This window comes from Hippocampus guttulatus, chromosome 5 (genome assembly GCF_054856545.1).
Source record: "Hippocampus guttulatus isolate MCC_2025c chromosome 5, RoL_Hgut_1.0, whole genome shotgun sequence".
NCBI classification, from domain to species: Eukaryota; Metazoa; Chordata; class Actinopteri; order Syngnathiformes; family Syngnathidae; genus Hippocampus; species Hippocampus guttulatus.
The window spans coordinates 9,238,152-9,257,884 of NC_141265.1; the positions used below are offsets into that span (position 1 = coordinate 9,238,152).

The following is a 19,733-nucleotide window of genomic DNA, read 5'->3' on the forward strand; positions in this document are numbered from 1 at the left end:
CCATGAAGCTTGGACTGAAGCCCCACGTGACATGGCTGAGCTAGATATCTGGCCATTGTCAGTCTGAATCAACAGTTGTGTGACACTGGCATTACACCAGCATTGCTGGACCTCAATGCCTTTCTGGATTTACAGAGTGCAGTCGACTGTGATAAGAGTTGTTGCACTCTTGCGGCTATGTCTATTGAGGGGTGGACGAGGGATTGTATATTTATGATGTTATAAATTATATATCAAGAGCCATATGGGATACCCCAACGGGCAAAACAGATAAAGTCATTGGAAAATTGTGTTTGTTAGCAACAAAGAGGGGATTCTTAAATGGAATCAATACAAATCAAATCATCTGGTCCACTCCAGTTTGGGCGGCTTTGATTTTTACATGTAATTGCAAGTACTGTATTGAAGGGGAAGCTTTTTTTTTTTTTTTTAAAATATAAAACTCTCTTAGACATAAAAAGGGTTCCTGCCAAAATGGTGTATTACTTGTCATCGCCAAGGACTGACAGTTGGCTGGTGAAAGTTTGCTCTCTAAAGTCCAACTTTTCAGTATTTCATTTTGAGATGATTTTAAGTAGAGTGGCTCTGCCTTGTACATAAAAGGATTTTCGTTCATCTGCTCCTGACTGTTGATCTCTCCATCTGTCATGCTGGTGAAAGATTCATGTGTTCACTTCAACTATATTTAGATATTCTATGGATGATGAGGATTCCTGTTCTGGCTTTTTTTTTCCTTACCGCAATATGTTACAGTGATGCTAAATTCAATATCTGGAATATAAATCCCACTTGAATGGATGGATGTGACATACTATCTTCAATACAATGATCACTGAGCTTGGTTCTGCTATTTTCACATCTTGTCAGAGCAGTCTTATTGGAGTCGGAATTTAGCACATCTTTTATCTCTGGCTTCCTTTTTGTTCAAAGTTGGGCAAGCATTTATTTATAAAGTTGTCACATTGATGGATATTTTTGAATCAACGTTGGAACTAACCAGAAGAATTTTGTAAAAGCAACATCTTGAGTGAAAAGTCACATAACATGAGTTTTTTTCCAAATACGTAGATGTTTCTCACAATCATGCTTTGTTAATCAATGAACCTTTCCCACTGCTGATAGGTTTTACTACATTCTTGTGTCGTCTCAGTTAAATTTGTTGACAGAAACCTCCTCCAAATATTTTCCTGCCTGCAATGCGTTGCCAAGGGTGACGATATTCAGCAGCAGAAAAATACATACTGTGATCCTTTCCAGAGGATCCCCTGGTGGATTCCCAAGCTATTTTAACTGTTGTTGATGCAAAAGACATCCACTGGTGAGTGTTGACTTTTTTTTTTTAAGTAAGCTTTTAGATTTTATGATCTTTGTTCGCTACAAATGCAAAACCGTTTCGTAAATACAAGATAGTCAACAATTTTTACAGTGTACACAAATAAAAATGTCGGATGCAGTGTATATTTGGACATATTTTTGTTATGTATTAATTTGCAAAACCATTTGTCCTTTTCAGGGTCACAGGAAGCTGGAGCCAATCCGAGCTGACTTTGGCAAAAAGGCGGACTGCTCTCTGGACTGCTCGCCAGTCAATCACAGGAACAGGACACATAGATGTAGACAACCGTTCAGACTCACATTCACACCATGAAAGAGTGAGAGAACTGAACCCACGCTTGGAGTTCTACCACATGGAAGTCAAGTGAGTAAACCAGCACACCCTCAGTGACTCTGTTGAAATCATTTTGAATGTAAAAAAATATATATACAGTATATATACCAAGAAGCCATCCATCCATCCATTTTCCGAACCGCTTGATCCTCACTAGGGGTGCTGGAGCCTATCCCAGCCATCTCCGGGCAGTAGGCGAGGGACACCCTGAATCAGTTGCCAGCCAATCGCAGGGCACACAGAGACGAACAACCATCCACGCCCACACTCACACCTAGGGACAATTTAGAGCGTCCAATCAGCCTGACATACATGTTTTTGGAATGTGGGAGGAAACCGGAGCACCCGGAGAAAACCCACGCAGGCCCGGGGAGAACATGCAAACTTCACACAGGGAGGCCGGAGCTGGAATCGAACCCGGTACCTCTGCACTGTGAAGCCGACGTGCTAACCACTGGACTACCGGGCCGCCCCTATACCAAGAAGCATTTGTGACAAACTGTGAAAAAATAATTACATCTGCTTCATTGACACAAATGAGATATTGTTTTGTGTACTTATCAGTTATTTCTTATTTCTTGTCCATCATGTTAAAACATTAATGTGAGATATAAAATTATGTCAGTTATTTACTGAAACCAGATTGTAATGGACTTAATACCTGCTTCATACACACAGAATAATCTGATGCGGCTTCATGAGAATCAGAGGTGGGTGTAGGCCTAAATCACACATGTGCAATTCTCAAGTAAGTCTCATTTCGCAAGTCCCAAGTCACCGTGGAAAAGAAATCAAGCAAGTCAAATCGAGTCACCGCCAAATTTCATACAATTCGAGTCAAATCATCACTTGGTTCAAGAAAGTCCTCAATCAAGTCAAAAAATCCTGCTCAGTCAGAGCATGTTGGACTGATAAAAAGTCAAGTCAAGTCAGCATTGTTGTTAAATATGCTGTATGTGCAACATATAAAACATGTGTATGTGCAACATACAGCACAGATGAAATTTCTTTCTTCTCAACCACAGTGCAACCACAGGAGAGAGAGGAGCCGCTGCGGGCACCCGCACCACCATCAACAGAACAGTTAACATAAAATAATAAAATAATACAACACGTAACATAAAACACGGACAGTCGTGCAATCCTAACCACTTTTCCGTCATACGCTTTATTGTTTAAAGCAGTTTGAGATGAAAGGGGAGAGAATCAAAGGCTGAAAATGTGCACACGTCTGCTACAAGCTAAGTTTGAAAGCAAACAAGAAGCTGTAGCGTCCATGGACGAAAAAGAGATTGGCTCACATCTTCTGTCCCATGTGAATCCGCTTCAATTCCAAGCGGCGACTCCCAGTTCCACATACGCATCTGCGCTGACGCTCCTTTCTTCTCATCGTTGGCTCCACAAGCCAACCATCCATCTAGCCGAAGACTGTCATTTTCACTGATTATACTACAAAAGTACATAAAAATGAAATTGAAAAACAACTAAACTTAAAAAATAAATGTCTACAACCGCTAAATTATTAAGTAGAATGCATGTTATTTTTTCATACTTAGGTTTATTTAAGTGGCACACTGATAATGTGGTGATAAAGAAATATGCTGAATGCGGGAGTAAACATAATCGTCAGATTTAAAAAACATATATGTAGTTTCTGGTGCCAATCTGTTACACAAATCATCAATATAGATAATTCAGTTACAGCAGCAAATAGAATGAATAGAGATTCTTTGCTCTACTTTCTTTACTTTCTGCTTCAACGTACTTTACTTGATCGTGTTTTGAATCCCACTGTGTATGATTCTGCTACTGCTCAGTAGCGGATTTGGTCTAGTGCAGGGATGTCAAACATACGGCCGGAACCGGTCCGCAAGGAGGTTCGATCAGGCCCGCAGGATAATTTAAAAGTGAAAAAATTCATAGGAGACACGGAATGACTACTTTTAACAAGGTGCAATTCATGGAGTATCCGCTAGATCTATTTATTAAATTTCAACATTTTCCTAATGTTCTGGTGCTCCTTTAGACCAAAACAAAGGAAAGACATTATTTTGGTTATTTATAGCAGAGTATGGTACCATTTTAATGGTCCGGCCCACTTTACATCTACCGAGGCTATATTTTGCCCACAATGTGAAATGAGTTTGAGTCGAGTGGGTCCACTGACCCCCCCAAAATCCTAAATTATGTTTCGACTTTTTGCTTTATCACCTAGCTGTGCGTGTGTTTTAAATAAAAATACATACAGTACTTCTTTAGCATACCTTTACCTAAACCTATTAATTGGATTTAGCATGTTAAATACAGGGAAAATGAAAAATATCAAAACAGCCCTCTGCACCCTTACATTTTATTGTGTGTGGCCTGGCCCGAGGAAGAAAAAGTTTGGAGCGAACTTCACGAACACACGCGCATAGGCGCATACGCACACGCACACACAGGCACACGCGCGCACGTACCCACGCGCACGCACGCACACACACACACACGCGCGCGCACTTATCCACGTGCACGCGGTTGAGTCACGAATGTATGAGCACTGAGGCCAGCAGCTTCAGCCAGCGTCACTCCCCGTCGGCGGAGGGCTGGAGAAGCACAACACGCGGCCATGCGCGAGGCAGTAGCTCCAGCATTTCATCTCTGCTCTCTTCTTTGCTGACGGAACGGCGCCTTTCCTCATCTGTACTTCAGGTAAAATGCCGATTGTTCACTAAAGCTGGCTTTGAACCATATCCTTTGTGTTTTATTACCTTTTAATACTTTGGCGAGATTGCGTTTTAGTGCTAAACGTGGCGAGCTCAATGACTAGCTAAACATCCAGTGGCTGTTGTACTGTAGCCATAAACTGTGTGTTGCTATGGTATTGCCAGGCAACATCCTGCCGGCAGCCGCAGTGGCCGCAGCCGCTCACGATGTAGGCAAAGCTTTTTTTTTGCCACGTCATACGTGAATATACTTAAATATACCTATAATATCGCTTTGCTCATGGCTGATAAATCGTCTTCATTCGATTTACATGCATGCGCTCATATGACTCATATGAGTTGAGCTTTTTCCTGTAACCAGTGTCTATTAGGGTACTGATTTAATTAACACTGGCTACTTTAGTTTAAATGTGAACGCCAACACGTGTCTTTCGTTCTGTTTTGACTGCTGAATAGTTAAGAGCTTTTCTAAGCTTCTTTCCAGTCAGAAGTCTGTGGTTTGAGGTCACCATACGACTCATTTCCACCACATCATCACCATCCATTCCTGTTCTCTCATCACCCATCGGTGACTGCTCTTTTGTGTGTTCATGTCCATAGTAGTACCTTGCAACCGTGGACTCGTGTGGACTCAAGATGGTCATTCCCAGCGCGACTTGCCACAGCAGGACATCACTGGCCATGGGCACATGCAGATGTTTGCAGTGAAGGTGCCTGCACACAATAGTACTTAGTTCATATGGGGCTGCAGTCGGGCATCAGTGCATCCCAACACAGGACCTCTGGTACAGATAAAATTCTATTATCCCTCATCTCCTGTCTGCTGCATTCATAGAAGAGGAGGAAATCGCCATTCCATGTTGTTTTGAAACCAGCAACGGGGGAGAATTATGAGTCACATTTAAGGAGAGAACCGTCTCTCTTCAAATCTGCCGAGAAGCTTGATAGATGACTGTCATGCTTATTTTGAGAACAGGGAGCGCTTCAAATATTGTACAATGACCCACCAACCTGGCGTCTTCTTGTTTTCTGGAAATGATCATGAAGTTGTTTTTGTTTATATTTTTCCTATAGATCACTGCCTAATACAAAGTGCACGTGACAAGCTCTCTATGTTCATTGATTTTTTTTCTTAGACACCTCCCTCTCTACTCTGTCGTGTGTGTGGGGGGGGGGGGGCGTTGTGGTGGAAGGGATGGGAGAAGACCAGACATCTGAAGGTAGGACGTGGGAGTGTGCTTCACTCACCCGCCGAGTGGTGACTTGCTTCCAAGGACGAAGGTAGCAAGACATCCAAGCGCCACTCAGCTCCCACGGACTGCTGTGAAAGATTGGGCAGAAACACCATGCTCTAAAATATCGCAACAGTCTGACGGCCCTTCCTTACACGGGCCTTTGGCTCTATGGGGAGTGTGTTCAGATTTGAGCTATAGTCTCTTAGTTTGGCGGGAGCTGCATTCAGTCTCCTGCACCACACTTCACTAATGTGTATTTCCTTGGTTTCACCGGTGTCATTGCATTTGCGTCGACTGGCTTTCCTTTGTTTATGTTTCTGGCAGAGGAGCAGACTGAGGTAATACAAGGTGGATTTGAAGGTGTGGAGGAGAGCTGAAAATCATGGGTAAATCTAACAGCAAGCTCAAGCCGGAGGTGGTGGAGGAATTGACAAGGAAAACCTACTGTGAGTATTTTCTGCTCTCTTTTTGCTTGTCTTTAATGAGCAACTCCTGCTGGAGCTTTTAATTGCAATGACAGCTTGCATAAAAGTAAAAGCGCAGAATGTGCATTGTTACAGCTTCTTCTCATAGCATACTTTTCAGCAAACAGCCTGTTCCCACTGTTTCCTTTATAAGTGGCTCGATTCAAGATGTGGCGGAAAAAAAATCTGATCTTTAACAAATTGTAATTGGGAATGGTCAGGCTCTGAATTAGAGGCATATTTTAATGTATGCTTTCATTGAGCAGTAGAATTGAAAACATCTTTAGCAACTTTTGGAATGTAATGTACCTTCACACTAATTATTGGACTTGTGCAGCAATAAATACTGTGAGATTGCTGAACAGTTAGAGTGGAAAGAGAAATTATTCATTTGGGACAGACATATTCACTCACAGTACATACACGCTCTTGTATTTCCTCCTGATGATTTATTTCATTCAACTTTGGAATACAAACTGAACATGAACCCCCCCTTTTTTTGTTTTCACTCAAATTTCACTCAGTTTGATAATGACCAAAATGATGTCTATACTGAAAGACCCCATTTTAGTGTCTGTTATTATTGGAGAACGACATCATCATCGTGATTATTTTTATTATTGTCATTGTTGTCAAGTGTGCAGGTGTGAGTGGGAGCTGACATCCACTGGCTGCTTAATGACAGTGTTATTTGCGTAGTGGCACTCTCCACAGCAGAGGCAAGGAGGGCTGCTGCGGCAGGAAATTACTGTGGAGGAAGACGTGGCTTCATGCTGGGCTGGCCTGCTTGCTGCTGTCCTTTACTCTATTCCTCTCGCTCAGCCATACTCTCTGACTCCATCCACTAATTGCCCGTTTTGGGCAGGGAAGAGAATTGTGCAATTAGGATCTTATCTGGTTAGCATCTCTGAGAGGAGCGCCAAGCTGTTCTCCTCCACATCGTTTTCCTATCTTTTCTTGATTTGAGATTCCCGTCAATCTTACGTTGATTCAACCTGCTACCTTATTCTTGGTCTCCCATGAGAAGTTCTGTCTCCGTTTTTGTCACCATTTTCCTTTGGTTTTTGACAGAGTGGGAACTGAGGAAATTTCTCTGTCTGAGCGTCTCTTTGTTGCCGTGATGAAAACATTTTTTTCTGGAAAACAAAGGTTGTGTTGACAGAAAACCAACCAAGTCCTGGCCAGCAATGAGAGCTGTCAAATGTGTGATTAAGATGGAGAAACAATTTTATAAAGTAAACATGAAGACATTGTACAGCTAAAGCCTACAAGAGTCCAAGAGCACTTAAAGAGATCCCAGATTAGGCCAGAATTATTGTTCAGTCTCGCATTACATAGAAACACCAGCAGTCATATTAAAATGTCTCCAGGGTGTAGGCTTGGCCTATCTACTAGCGTGATGATTCTTCTGTGTTGTCAGAGCCATGAAGAGGCTTACAGTGACAGAGTGCAAGCGGGAAGGGTATGAGCATACCCTTCAGGGCCAACCGGCCGAGAAGGCCCCACGCTCTCTTGCTTGGACGGACGGATTGCATTATTGCACATTGGCTCTGACTGACTTATATAACATTTCTAAAGTAAATCAGCCATGTTGAACTACCTCCATCTTTGACTGCATTGGCAATATAATGGCAGTTTATCTCGGCTGACAGGCGTGAGATTGACTGTGACACTCAATGCCAGGGGCACATGAAGCCTTTCTAGTTCAGTTGTACTGATGAAAGCTAGCTGATTCAGCTTCCTGCATATTCGCCCTCATACGAGCAAGACTCATATGATTCATTTGGTTGCTAGTATTGTAACTATATTATACAGGGTGACCCAAAAAAACAGGCCCCCAACTCTAATTAGGCCCCGTTTCTTCGTGTTTTGTCCGAATGAAATGAAACTTTGGCCATAACTAGTTTATTCTATTCAAAACATCACATCAAAACACTAGGGTCTTTGGCCTTTTTTCTCCGTTCTACAGCATATGTTCTAGATGGCCTCCATTTAGCTCCGTGCATTTCTTGAGGCGCAGCACGAAGTTGTCCATGACGTTCTTACAGACTGAATTGATAATGGCTCTCATCTCCTCCCTGATGGCTTTCTTGAGTTCCGTGATGGTTCTGGGTTTCCCTGCGTAGACTCTGTCCTTGAAATAGCCCCAAAGAAAAAAAATCTGGGGGGGCTTAGGTCCGGGCTATGGGGTGCCCACTCAAAATAAGTCTTGAGACTAATCACTCGGCCTCCGAAGTTCTCTTTCAGCCAATCTCGGGACAGGTTTGAGGTGTGAGAACTTGCTCCGTCTTGCTGGAACCAGAACTTGCTCATGAGCGACGGGTAGATGGTCTGGAGCTCATTCTTGAAGGTTTTGAGGACCTCCACATACCGCTCCTTGGTGACTGTCACTGCTGCGCCAGATTCTTCGATGAAGATTGGTCCAATGATGCCTCTGGCTGAGATTTCTGGTTCCAGCAAGACGGAGCAAGTTCTCACACCTCAAACCTGTCCCGAGATTGGCTGAAAGAGAACTTCGGAGGCCGAGTGATCAGTCTCAAGACTGATTTTGAGTGGGCACCCCATAGCCCGGACCTAAGCCCCCCAGATTTTTTTTCTTTGAGGCTATCTTAAGGACAGAGTCTACGCAGGGAAACCCAGAACCATCACGGAACTCAAGAAAGCCATCAGGGAGGAGATGAGAGCCATTACCAATTCAGTCTGTAAGAATGTCATGGACAACTTTGTGCTGCGCCTCAAGAAATGCACGGAGCTAAATGGAGGCCATCTAGAACATATAAGAACGGAGAACGGAGAAAAAAAGGCCAAAGACCCTCGTCACCCTGTATTAAAAAAAGGATTTTCATATGCGTTGCCATTGTTGCTCATGTCACAATGCATTCTGGGTAGTGATGTGGGATGGTTCCACGCAAATGTTTTTACCAGTCGCAACGATCTGTTCGCATCGATGAGCTCCTCTGTTCAACCTTTTCAATTAGAACCAGAGCATAGTTAAAGACATGAGGAAAGCGTGGAAGAAGACCGTGATGAAAATGGAGATCACCGACTTGAGAAGCTGAAGTTGGTCATTTCTGGCAGTGTGTTTGTGGCAGATGCCGGTTGAGAACGAGTGAACATTATACACTTACAGATCTAAGGCTGCTTGACTGGCACTTAGTGTTATTTGTTTCCTCCATCGCGAATTTGGTGGCCGGAGGGGTCCGTAGTTGCAGCTATTGAAGAAGAATCATGGTCCAGGTATGTGTCCAATGCCTCCGGTCATGAGTGTCTTTTATCACGGTTTTCACTTGTGGGGGTTTAGGCTCCTTGTGAGGAAATATGTTAGGCACTGCTTTTGGTTTTAACTGTCAATTATAGCCTGACATACCAGTGAGCTCTCTCACAATTTGAGGTCGAGGAAGGGCCTTGAATGCCTCTGGTTCTAAAATGACGAGAGCACAGCTGCGGGTCTTTGGCCAGGTGGACTCTACCAACCTCATCCTCCCAATGTTTTCCTAACTTTCCCTCTTTATTCCTCTTTGATTGAAGATCACATCCAAAAGCGTGTGGCATTTTGACTCCTTTTCTCCGATGCCAGTCGTAGTTTGCCCTTGTTTTGTTGGCAGAGGGCAACAGACATAGTCGCTTTATAATTGTCCATTAAAGTGGCCACAGTTTAAGACAATGTCAATCTGCGAGGGCTTTTGTTTGTTGGATATTAGTATAAAATAGCGCCTGTGCACGCACGTTAACATATCAAGCCTTTTAAACGGACCTCTTTGTTAATGCTGTGGCTGACCTGTCTAGGCTCAGCCTTATTTGTACTCTTGTCGGGTCTTACTTGCACATTCATGAAACCTTCTGATATGATAAAATACTCAAATAACTTTCCACTCAGGATAACCTGGATGCTTGCTATTTTCGTGCTTGTTGCCACAGTGTCCAAAACGATGAATTTGAACCCTTTCATGCACCAATAATGATAACCTGTAACCTTATAACATGATAGGCTGTCCTCTGTAGTAACCGCTGTCCCTGAAAGGGTTAATGATACTTTGCATTTTGTCCCCAAGCTAACGCCACTCTATTTCTCTTGCAGTTACAGAAAAAGAGGTGCAACAGTGGTAAGTGTGGGATTTCATTCTTAACGTATTTTTAAAACAACACTTTTTTTCATAGTTTGCTTGGGACATGTGACTTATATCAGGTGTGACTTGTATTGAATTGTACATAACACTGCTCAATCAAACTGCATGTTGATCTTTTTCATAACCCAAAGAGTTGACTTATTTGTCTTCCTCACTGTTCTGTTCTGTAAATGGAATAACCAAAGCCTTCCTGAGATTGAATAGTTTTCAGGCATAGTAACGCTGAGTGTCAATTTCCTTTTTGCTTCATTTGGACAAGGAATCTCTGAAAGAGAAGAATGGCGGGGGCATAAAGAAATTTGCCTTTCAAGGATGTAATCATGGCAAAACCCAATACTTGACAAGGCTTTTGGGAACTATTCCTTCCACCGGCACCCCCATCTTTTGGCAGATTAGAGCCGACACACCGACATGCTGTACTTGCATAGATCAAAATGACAAATATTTGAAAGAGGCACCCCAGACCAGGAGACGTCACACAACGTTGGTGAGAGTGATTATTACTGCGGAGGTGGGAATTTCTGAACCTAATTGTGAAGGGACTATCTGACAGCTTGTGGCGCTGGGGTAGCATGCAATTTACCTTCATTACAAAGACGATTCAAGCATGAGTGCAGCCCTCTCATTTGTTTGCTGATTGCTGATTGTTGGGGGGCCACGAAAAAACAAACAACAGCACACGTGATAAAAAGGAGCATTGTAATGAAGCATTCTCCAATGTTCACACTTATATTCTCCTGCTTTGGCGTTGCATTTCACAATCTGATTCAGTACGCTTGAAAAGAGCTCAGCCTTTGAGATCTAGTCACTTTTCACGAGTCTGTTAGGGGATGGAGCAAAGGCAGTTTGCCTTTGGCCTGTTTCTTCAGTGCATTGGGGCAGAATTCAATCTCCAATTACCTCTGAAGCAAGCTCACCATCACTCAATGTTTTTTCATGGCAAAGTTTGCATGAATTGTCACTTGGAGATTAGCAGCAATCAACACTGCTGAGGGTGAGGGATGAGAGAGAATTTTACCAGGGGAAATGCCAGATGGCTTGTAATTAGAGCACATGCACAGACACAAGAATTAGCAGGGATAGAAAGATGACTGTGTTTCGCAGGGAATCAGTTCCCCTTTCTAGTTATCCACCAAAGAAACAGAATGAGTATTCCCTATACTCACCTGAAATCAGTTCCGACATGCCACTGTGCGCTGAATTGTTACCTGAGGGCCAGGTACAAGAATAAATGATCTCCATAATCGTAGTCTTGTGCTCAGTTTTACTTCTGCTATGCCCGTTGCAAGCGCATCACGACCCCAAGCGTAGGCTGTGCATCTGTCACCAAGTCAGATGTCTAATACATGTTCATGCTCTTGACAAGTGAAGGTGATTCTCGTTAAGGCTGTGAAGACAGGCTGACACTGTGCTGACAGAGACTTTTCTCTGATTCCTCATTATACACTTGGAAAAAAAAGTCACTGACGAGTGTGTGAATGCAGTTACCAATTAGTGATGGTGTCAATATGGGTGTGAATGGTTGTTTGTCTCGAGACAGCATGTGCCCAGTGACTGGTGACAGGTTCAGGGTGTAGTACGCTTTTTGCCCGAAGTCAGGGACCAGGCTCCAGCAGCCTATTACCCTAATAAGCAGGATAAGTGGTGTCCTCTTCCCTATTGTTTTCCTTTCACTTCTAAGATATCTGGATGCTAAACAGTGTTTATGTTCCCCTGGATGGGTTGTAACTGCGAAATAAAATTCCTTGTGTGTTTTACATACCTGGCCAGTAAATCTGATTATCATTCTGAAAATGGATAGATGGATGGTTGGTAAAACTGAAAGAAATGGTAGAAAATTAGCAACAAGTGAAATATATTTTGGGGGTTTTAGGAATTAAAAGAGCTCCCTCTGTACTTAACAGTTCCAAAGACTGAAGAGGCAAATACTGTTATGTCAGGCTTTGTCAAATCCTTTGGGCAGAACCGTGTGATGTACATACACTGGCATATTGTGCTTTCCATTTACCATTTCAACCAAATTGGGATTTTCATCTCGTGTGTGTGTGTGCGTGTGTGTATGTGCATGTGCGTGTGTGTGTGTGGGATGTGACTCAAATCTGGAAAGACTCATTTGCCGTTTGTTTTGATTACTGCCCATCATTGTTTTTTTCGCATGTTATTGCACCATCTATATGCTTTGCACTCTGCCATGATAGCTTTTTCATAGACCAGACTTTTGTGCAAGCAGGTACTGCTTTCGGCAGCCAGTAGCCATCCCAACTTGCCTTTCAATGACACTATGCCACAGCTCCATTTCCAGTGGGCCAAGAAAGGAGCAAGCACGCCTGCGCGCTTAGCTGCCACGCTGTCTCGGACAGAAAGATTCCACGAGCTTTTATAAGCTTTCTTTAATATAAATGAAATTTCTACTGAGCTCCTGTGTGACATCATTATCAAGACAATGTGCAGCAAATACTTTTTGGGGAGGTGAAATCAAATTCCATAAAAATATTACCCAGTGTAACCAAAAGTGTTTGGATGCAATTTTCTCGATAAACTATATTTAATTTTCCTTCTACCACCACAGGTACACTTTAACAGCCTTTGACCTTTACAGCACAGGCAAAGGAGAGGAGTGGGCGGGGGGTCTCCATAACCCAAAAGATGCTGGTTGCGAGCACTCTGAATAAATGCAATACGTCCACATTTCACATCCAATATAATCCAGGCTGCATATGATTTGCAAGCAACTAAATTGAGTGAAAAACACGCCATGCATGTTTAGACATGCATTGAATGAATGCCCTCACCTCATTTGGTCTTCAAGTGGTCATTCACAGCTGCTTGGGGACAATGTAAAAATTGGATTTTATTTTTAAATAACCTGCTGCCGTTTTAACTTCGGGTCAATCTTTTTTTTTCCCCAGTAAATTTAACTTAGCCTGCATCAAGGACATGTGTTAACGGGTTGCGCACATTTTCAAAGACATATCACTGGTGGCAACAAAATGTTGTTGAACTTGGGCGGTTAACTATTGCATAACTGCTGGTATAGGCTGCTTTGCTTGCCTGTAGTGGAATTATTAGTCTTCAGTCTGCCTGCCTTGGTTCTGTGCACGGGATCTGCCCACCTTTGAGTGACTGCACTTGAAATTGTTTCGGAATTGCTTCTATATTTAGTCTAATATACAGAAAGTCGCTCTCTAGAGCTGCCATTTCCAAGAGTAAGCGGAAGCGCTCAGACTTATCTGCCAGCCATTTATATTATCAAAAGAAGATGAGAGAGTAATTTGATTACAGCAAACCACTCTGGGCTTGCAATTGGATTAGGCCGATTGCCTTATCTGTGAAGGAGACAAATAGCTGTGCATGTCACCTTTTTCATCGGATGTATCCTTACTACATGTCAAATGCAGATAAGAGGTGTTTATCATGATTACTCTACCCGTTAGTTTGATTTCGACCCTAATGCCTATAGGTTCAATTTTGTCTACATCTGTCTGTTTTCCTGAACAGGTACAAAGGCTTCATTAAAGACTGTCCCAGCGGACAGCTTGATTCTGTGGGCTTTCAGAAGATCTACAAGCAGTTTTTTCCTTTTGGAGATCCCACAAAGTTTGCCTCTTTTGTCTTCAACGTGTTTGATGAAAATAAGGTTCGTAGTCTGTTTTCTATTGTAGCAACGCAAGGAGAAACCTGAGACTTGCTTGGATGAAAATGATGATTTTCTTTTTCCTGTAGTTGCGTGTCTTCTTACGGAGCTCTGAAGCATATTATATTACGTTGGGACAAAGTGTACATACTATTCCTGTGATGTACTAATCTAATCCATACAGACCGTTAAAATGTCGTCCTGTCAAACTGTCTTTGAACATCTGCCTATAGATTGGTAAACCCTGCGGGGTTATTGGCTTTGTTCAAGATGCTGTGTGTCTTTAAGATAAGATAGTCCCCCTTTGCCTGATGTTTATCTATGACCCGTATTGCCATCAGGCACGCCATTGTTGAAGAATGCTCTGATCTGAACAGTTTCTATGTCTCATGCGATGAGCATGTCTGGTTGTGATAGTTACCAAGAGTCTTAGGCCATGGAGCGGGCTTAACGGGCCACGGGTCGGGACCCAAAAGGTGGTCAGACAGCGAGTAAAAATGACCATGTATTCTTGTTTTGATTACGGTAATCCAGTACAGTACGGAGGTGCACCAAGAGCAAATTAGGTAAGCGACGGGAAATGTAGCTGCTTCACGCTTTACCCACAAGTTTACTACGTAAACCAATAAAGTACTGTAGGTCATGGCAAACAATACGTTCGTGGCGGTGCAACAAACTCATTAACTCATTCAGTACCAGCCAATTCTGGACCAAGTCTGAAAAGACGTTTAAAAACGTCTTTGGGAGTGAATGAGTTAAATAGCATTGAAAATATAATGTAGATACTGTACATGTGTTTTTAGAGGCTATTTTAAAATTAAATCATGTTCTTTATTATCTTAGCTTCTACAGAAGTGTGTCCAGACTTTGCAACAATAGGAAAATTTGTTTCCCTGGTGACAATATTTTCGAACCATGTGATCTAGAGCACACAGAGAAATGTTAAGAAGAATGAAGCCAGGAAGTGAGGCTGACTGCTGCCTCAACAGGAAGCCACTCTATATGACAGGGTCACTGTTTCATGTGTCACAGTACGACTGAGTGACAACTTGAGTGAGGAGTCAGCCTGAATCCACATAGCATGACCATGTTGTCCAAGGCACATGTGCAATGATGTAGAATACAAAACTGCATAAATTATGAGCTGTAGTAATTCAGGGATAACCATTTCCACCATGTCTGGTATGATGAAGTAGCAACCATATTCTTGAAAACCCTGACAGGATTATTCTCTAGACCCCAGCGGTTGTGTGTGTATAGAGGCTGACTTTTTAGACTTGTGAGCCATTGGCATCCATCCAACTAATGACCATAGGTGACATATTTCTGCCTCTTGAGAGAGCTAGGTGCCGGGCAAAAATAGCAACAAACTTGAAGCAATCGTCTGGCCCTGTTTCGTGCAGCATGCAGCAAGGACATCTGTCCTAAGAAGTGTAAATGTGAAGTAAGCGTCCTCTATCTTTTTTTCTCACTTGTGCCATTTTCTAGGATGGACGTATTGAGTTCTCAGAGTTCATCCAAGCGTTGTCTGTGACTTCTCGGGGGACTCTGGATGAGAAACTTCGATGTAAGGAAGTACCCTGTATTGTCATTGAAATGATATGCGATTTAGAATTGGGTGTTTTGCACTGGTTGACACATGACTTGCTGTGAATTTTGCTCACTGAGCCAAACATGCAAAATGTGCTTTATCTAAAACACTTTAAGTTGCCTGCCTGTTGTTCATTTTGTTTTGTTTTTTAACTATTGAAGCAATGCTTCATCTAAATCCGTGTAGAAACACAATTATGCCTAATATTTCTTTTTATGGAACTGTGGCAGTAACTCTGGAATAATGGCATTTGCTGACTAGTCAATATTATTGACTGAACTTCTGAGCTGTTGCAAACCACCTACTTCAGTACTTTAATTCTCTTTTCAGGGGCTTTCAAGCTATATGACTTAGATAATGATGGCTACATCACCCGTGACGAGATGCTGAACATAGTCGATGCCATTTATCAGATGGTGGTAAGTTGACCAACTACATAGAGTGCAATCAAACACAATCATCTGGCTGACTTCCATTAGTTTCTTTTTTTCCCCCAAAAAGGTTTTTCAAGATATCACTGTAGTACTTTATATGTTCATGGGATAAACCACACTCAATACGCTCCTAATTTTAATCACAAATGAAGAGGGTATGCCAATGTATGTTGCACTCTCATTATTTTTTTCACAAAAACACACAAAAGCGTAAAACAAAATTAGCTACTGATGTAATAAACACAAAACTAGTGACGATGCATCCTGTTAATCCAGTCATCTTCAGGCAGCTAAATTAAGTAGCTAACTCCTGCCTGGACTGTTGTTTTCATTGCAACATTTACACTTACTTCCCCATCTACTCATTCATCTGCATTCGACTCCCATTATATCATTTGCAACTGGCATGGCACCGAAGTACTCTGTCAGCATTGTAGCTTCTTCGGGACACTCTGGAGCCTGAAGTCATTTTCACACTGCACTTGGTCTTCTTGATGTTCATCACTGTGGCGCTCTGGTGCAAGCCTGCCCAAATTTGGAAATGGTTGCTTCCTTGCATACAAGGAAGTAACATGTATCATTTCCCTGGTGATTGGTCTGTTGCTGTCAGCGCTCTTAAATCACTCCACTAGCGCCTCTCCTATTGGACGCGCCTTCTGACATCACACTCTCAAGTTGAACATTTTTCAACACTAGGGCACATTTTGTCGCTGCATACGTCCACCCTGCATGTAATCCTGTGATACGATATGACACGGTTTTCTGTCCTCACGCTCTCGCAGCGCATACACAATGAAAGGGTTCGTTGACGGTTCGCTCTTTAATTTACTTCCATCCATCCATTTTCGATGCAGCTTGTACTGATTAAGGCCGTGAGCAAGCGGGAACCTATCCCAGTGGACTTTGGAAGAGAAGCACAGTACACCCTGGACTGGTCTCCAGCCAATTGCATGGAACATAGTGACACGCGACACTTAACACTAACATTCATATCTAAGGACCGTTTAGGGTTTAATTCTCAATTGGCCTAACATGCATTTCCTTTTAATTTTCATGTGGGAGGAAGTTGAAGTACCTGGAGAAACCCCATGTAGGCAGGGGGAGTGCATGAGAACTCCACACAGGAAAGCCAGAGCAGAGATTTGAACCTCGAACCTCAGAACAGTGAGAACAGAGGCGCTGGACCATCATGCTGCTATTTCCGTCCTTGCAAATTTTAAGTGGTGGAAAAGAAGTGTAAAAAGCCAGCGAAAAAGCAAAACACACACACACAGTTAATATGTGAAGTCCCTTCTGTTATTTGTTGTTATGATTGTTATTCTTTTTCAATTATACAATCTTTTGAGTTGTTTGAAAGGTTTACCTGTACTTTTGTCTGATTATTTTTGAAATGGGAAGTGTAATGAGGTGGTATTTCAGGGAAACACTGTGGAGCTGCCAGAAGAAGAAAACACACCAGAAAAGCGAGTGGATCGCATTTTTGCAATGATGGACAAGGTTAGTGTTTCTGTAGTCCACCAGACTTGATGTACATTGAGTGTGAGTGTAAGTAAGAGCAATGTGTGTGTATTGTTTACCATTAACAAGAGTGTAGCGGCTGCCTCCAGGGAACTGAGATGGGCACTGTTAAATTTAGAACTGCAAGCTGGATCTATCACTGTGTCATTCCTACTGTCAACATTATATGGCAGTCTCCTTCCACACTGTCCCTCAGTGCCAGTGCCCACTCTCTGAGCTCAGGGAAACTACTTGTCTTGTGTGACTGATGAGCTCGGACCTGCATGGGCGTGTCTAAGCAGCACTTTGTGATTTGTATCAGTAAACTGGCTAGAGTCCAAGCCCACTGAGCCAGCAAAAGTCCATTAGAACTGAAAAGCGGCAAAGTGGTCCGCTCTGGGGCCTTGTTTGCCCCCTGCTGGCAATATTCTGGTAATGGCGCCCGCGTCTCATGTTCCTCTTCCAGAATGCAGACGGGAAACTGACTCTGCAGGAGTTTCAGGAGGGCTCCAAGGCGGACCCCTCTATTGTGCAAGCACTGTCTCTCTATGATGGTCTAGTCTAAGAATGTAAGGTGAGTGGAGTATTCATGTGCAAGCCACATGCACAATTGGCCAAGGGGAAGTTCCGGCCATTCATTATTATGCCATCTTTGTGTCATCTGAGCCAATGAAAAAAGAAATAAAAATCAGTGAATGGCCTCAATCCAAAGCAAAACAGCTGCTTTCTGCTCTCAGTTTGTTGTTATGAATTATTCAGGCGACCCACTTGTTTGCTGGCAATCAAATGGTCTTTCAGTGCCGAGCGAAGAGCCTCTTCCGCCGCCTCGTGTAATCCACCACCCTCTGCCAATTGTTGCTGACATCGTGCTCAGCGTTTTGTCAGCTGTGAAGTGAGCTAGCGAATGCATATTTTGAACACACCATTGAGGTGATTATCCCGTATGGACTGGGCAAAGACACACACACGCATATGTGTATGTATATATATATATATATATATATATATATATTAAAAAACATGGTGATCACTCTCCTCACCTCACTAGATGGATCCAATTTATCATCAGATTTGGAATCAGACACACCCAGCATCACAGCCTCCTAACAATCGATCTTGCTCAACTAGCAGTGGACTGACAATCATCAGACACTTGTTTGTGTTTCCACCAAGGATTGGGGACAAATTTTCCAATGCCGTTCAAACCTGGCAGCAAAGCCCTCTGTCATTTCAACATGCTTCTGCTGCTGCTACTGTGTGCTTCTGTGCAAACGTCGCAGCCATCTCCTTTCCCCGCCAAAAGTCCCACAAAATGAATTCCGTTGGGGGGATTTTCCCGACTTTTCCTAAGGAGAGACAGAGAGCTGTGCTGCCATCACGGACTCTAGAATTTAACATGGAAAAGCATGTTACATGGTGATAGAGTGAACACTAATTTAACGTTACAAAGCAGTGTATTGTAATATGTAAATATAGTATTATGATAATTTAGTTCCTGCTTTTCTGTATTCCAGAGTTTTCAACTCTTAAAAATACAATGAAGTTTTATTTTTTATCAAAGTTGTTGAAATGTTTTGCACTGCCTTTTTCACTACAATTGTGGGATTTATGTTGTTGTTCTCACGCTCTGAGTTTCCTCTCCGGAGAGAATATAATTTTTATTTGTGGAACGGTGTTGAAGGAGCAGGGAGTTTTCTAAGGATTATTTCACTACATTTGCAACCTGTGAATACTATTGTGTTTTCACTTCCCAGTGAGCATGAGTGTCTCGTGTCAGCAGCGCAATGGCCGAGCAGCATCGCCAAAGGTCGTGGCTTAACTGAGGCCCATTACCCTCATTCAATTTCAGCGAGAGGCACAAACAAACACCAATTCTCGTTGTAAAGCTTTAGCGAGCTTTTTGGCTGCTGTTGTCCACTTTCTAGTTGTCCTGATGTGTCAAGCCAGAGTATGCGTTCATGCCTTCTACCAATTCTTAATTATTTCTTGTTGACGCAGTCCCATTTTAGCACTGTCACTGATGTTATGCCTTATGCAAATAATTTACTGAATGACACATGCCATTTACCTGTCATTGATCAGTATGAGAGCACATAATAAAATGCATTTAAATGGCTATGTTGTGTGTCCTTTAGTATTACTTCTTAAGTCTATGAAATACTAGAACATTCTCACTTGATGGTTAGGGTGTAATTCCTAACAGACGTAATGGTCAGGACACTTAAAAAAATGTATCAATTGGTTTATTCTCGAAGAAATATAGCAACAAATGCTGCATGTGAGCGTGATGAATAGTGGGAGAATAAGCCGTTCATCTCGTTACTGTTCCACTCGGTTTTGTTTTGTCAAATTACATACTGTATGTATGGAAGCTAAG

At 42.6% G+C, this 19,733-nt stretch overlaps 1 protein-coding gene across 5 annotated transcripts; it reads left to right on the plus strand.

Annotated features, from left to right (window-relative positions):
• Nucleotides 1–4,193: 4,193 nt before the first annotated feature.
• LOC147204956 (neuronal calcium sensor 1) lies at nt 4,194–19,472 on the plus strand. 5 transcript variants are annotated; one of them, XM_086111777.1, is made up of 10 exons: nt 4,194–4,360; nt 4,975–5,084; nt 5,934–6,055; nt 10,152–10,176; nt 13,699–13,837; nt 15,323–15,401; nt 15,756–15,844; nt 17,279–17,356; nt 17,823–17,930; nt 18,116–19,472. In XM_086111777.1, exons 3-9 carry the CDS (start codon nt 5,992–5,994, stop codon nt 17,919–17,921), a joined length of 573 nt encoding a protein of 190 aa, XP_085967903.1. In that variant the 5' UTR covers nt 4,194–4,360; nt 4,975–5,084; nt 5,934–5,991; the 3' UTR covers nt 17,922–17,930; nt 18,116–19,472. The 5 variants fall into 5 exon arrangements, 4 of the variants coding, with proteins under 4 accessions (XP_085967903.1, XP_085967906.1, XP_085967902.1 ...); XM_086111780.1 differs by having other exon boundaries at nt 18,405–19,472; XR_015100964.1 differs by having other exon boundaries at nt 4,195–4,360; nt 17,823–18,286; nt 18,405–19,472.
• Nucleotides 19,473–19,733: the final 261 nt, after the last annotated feature.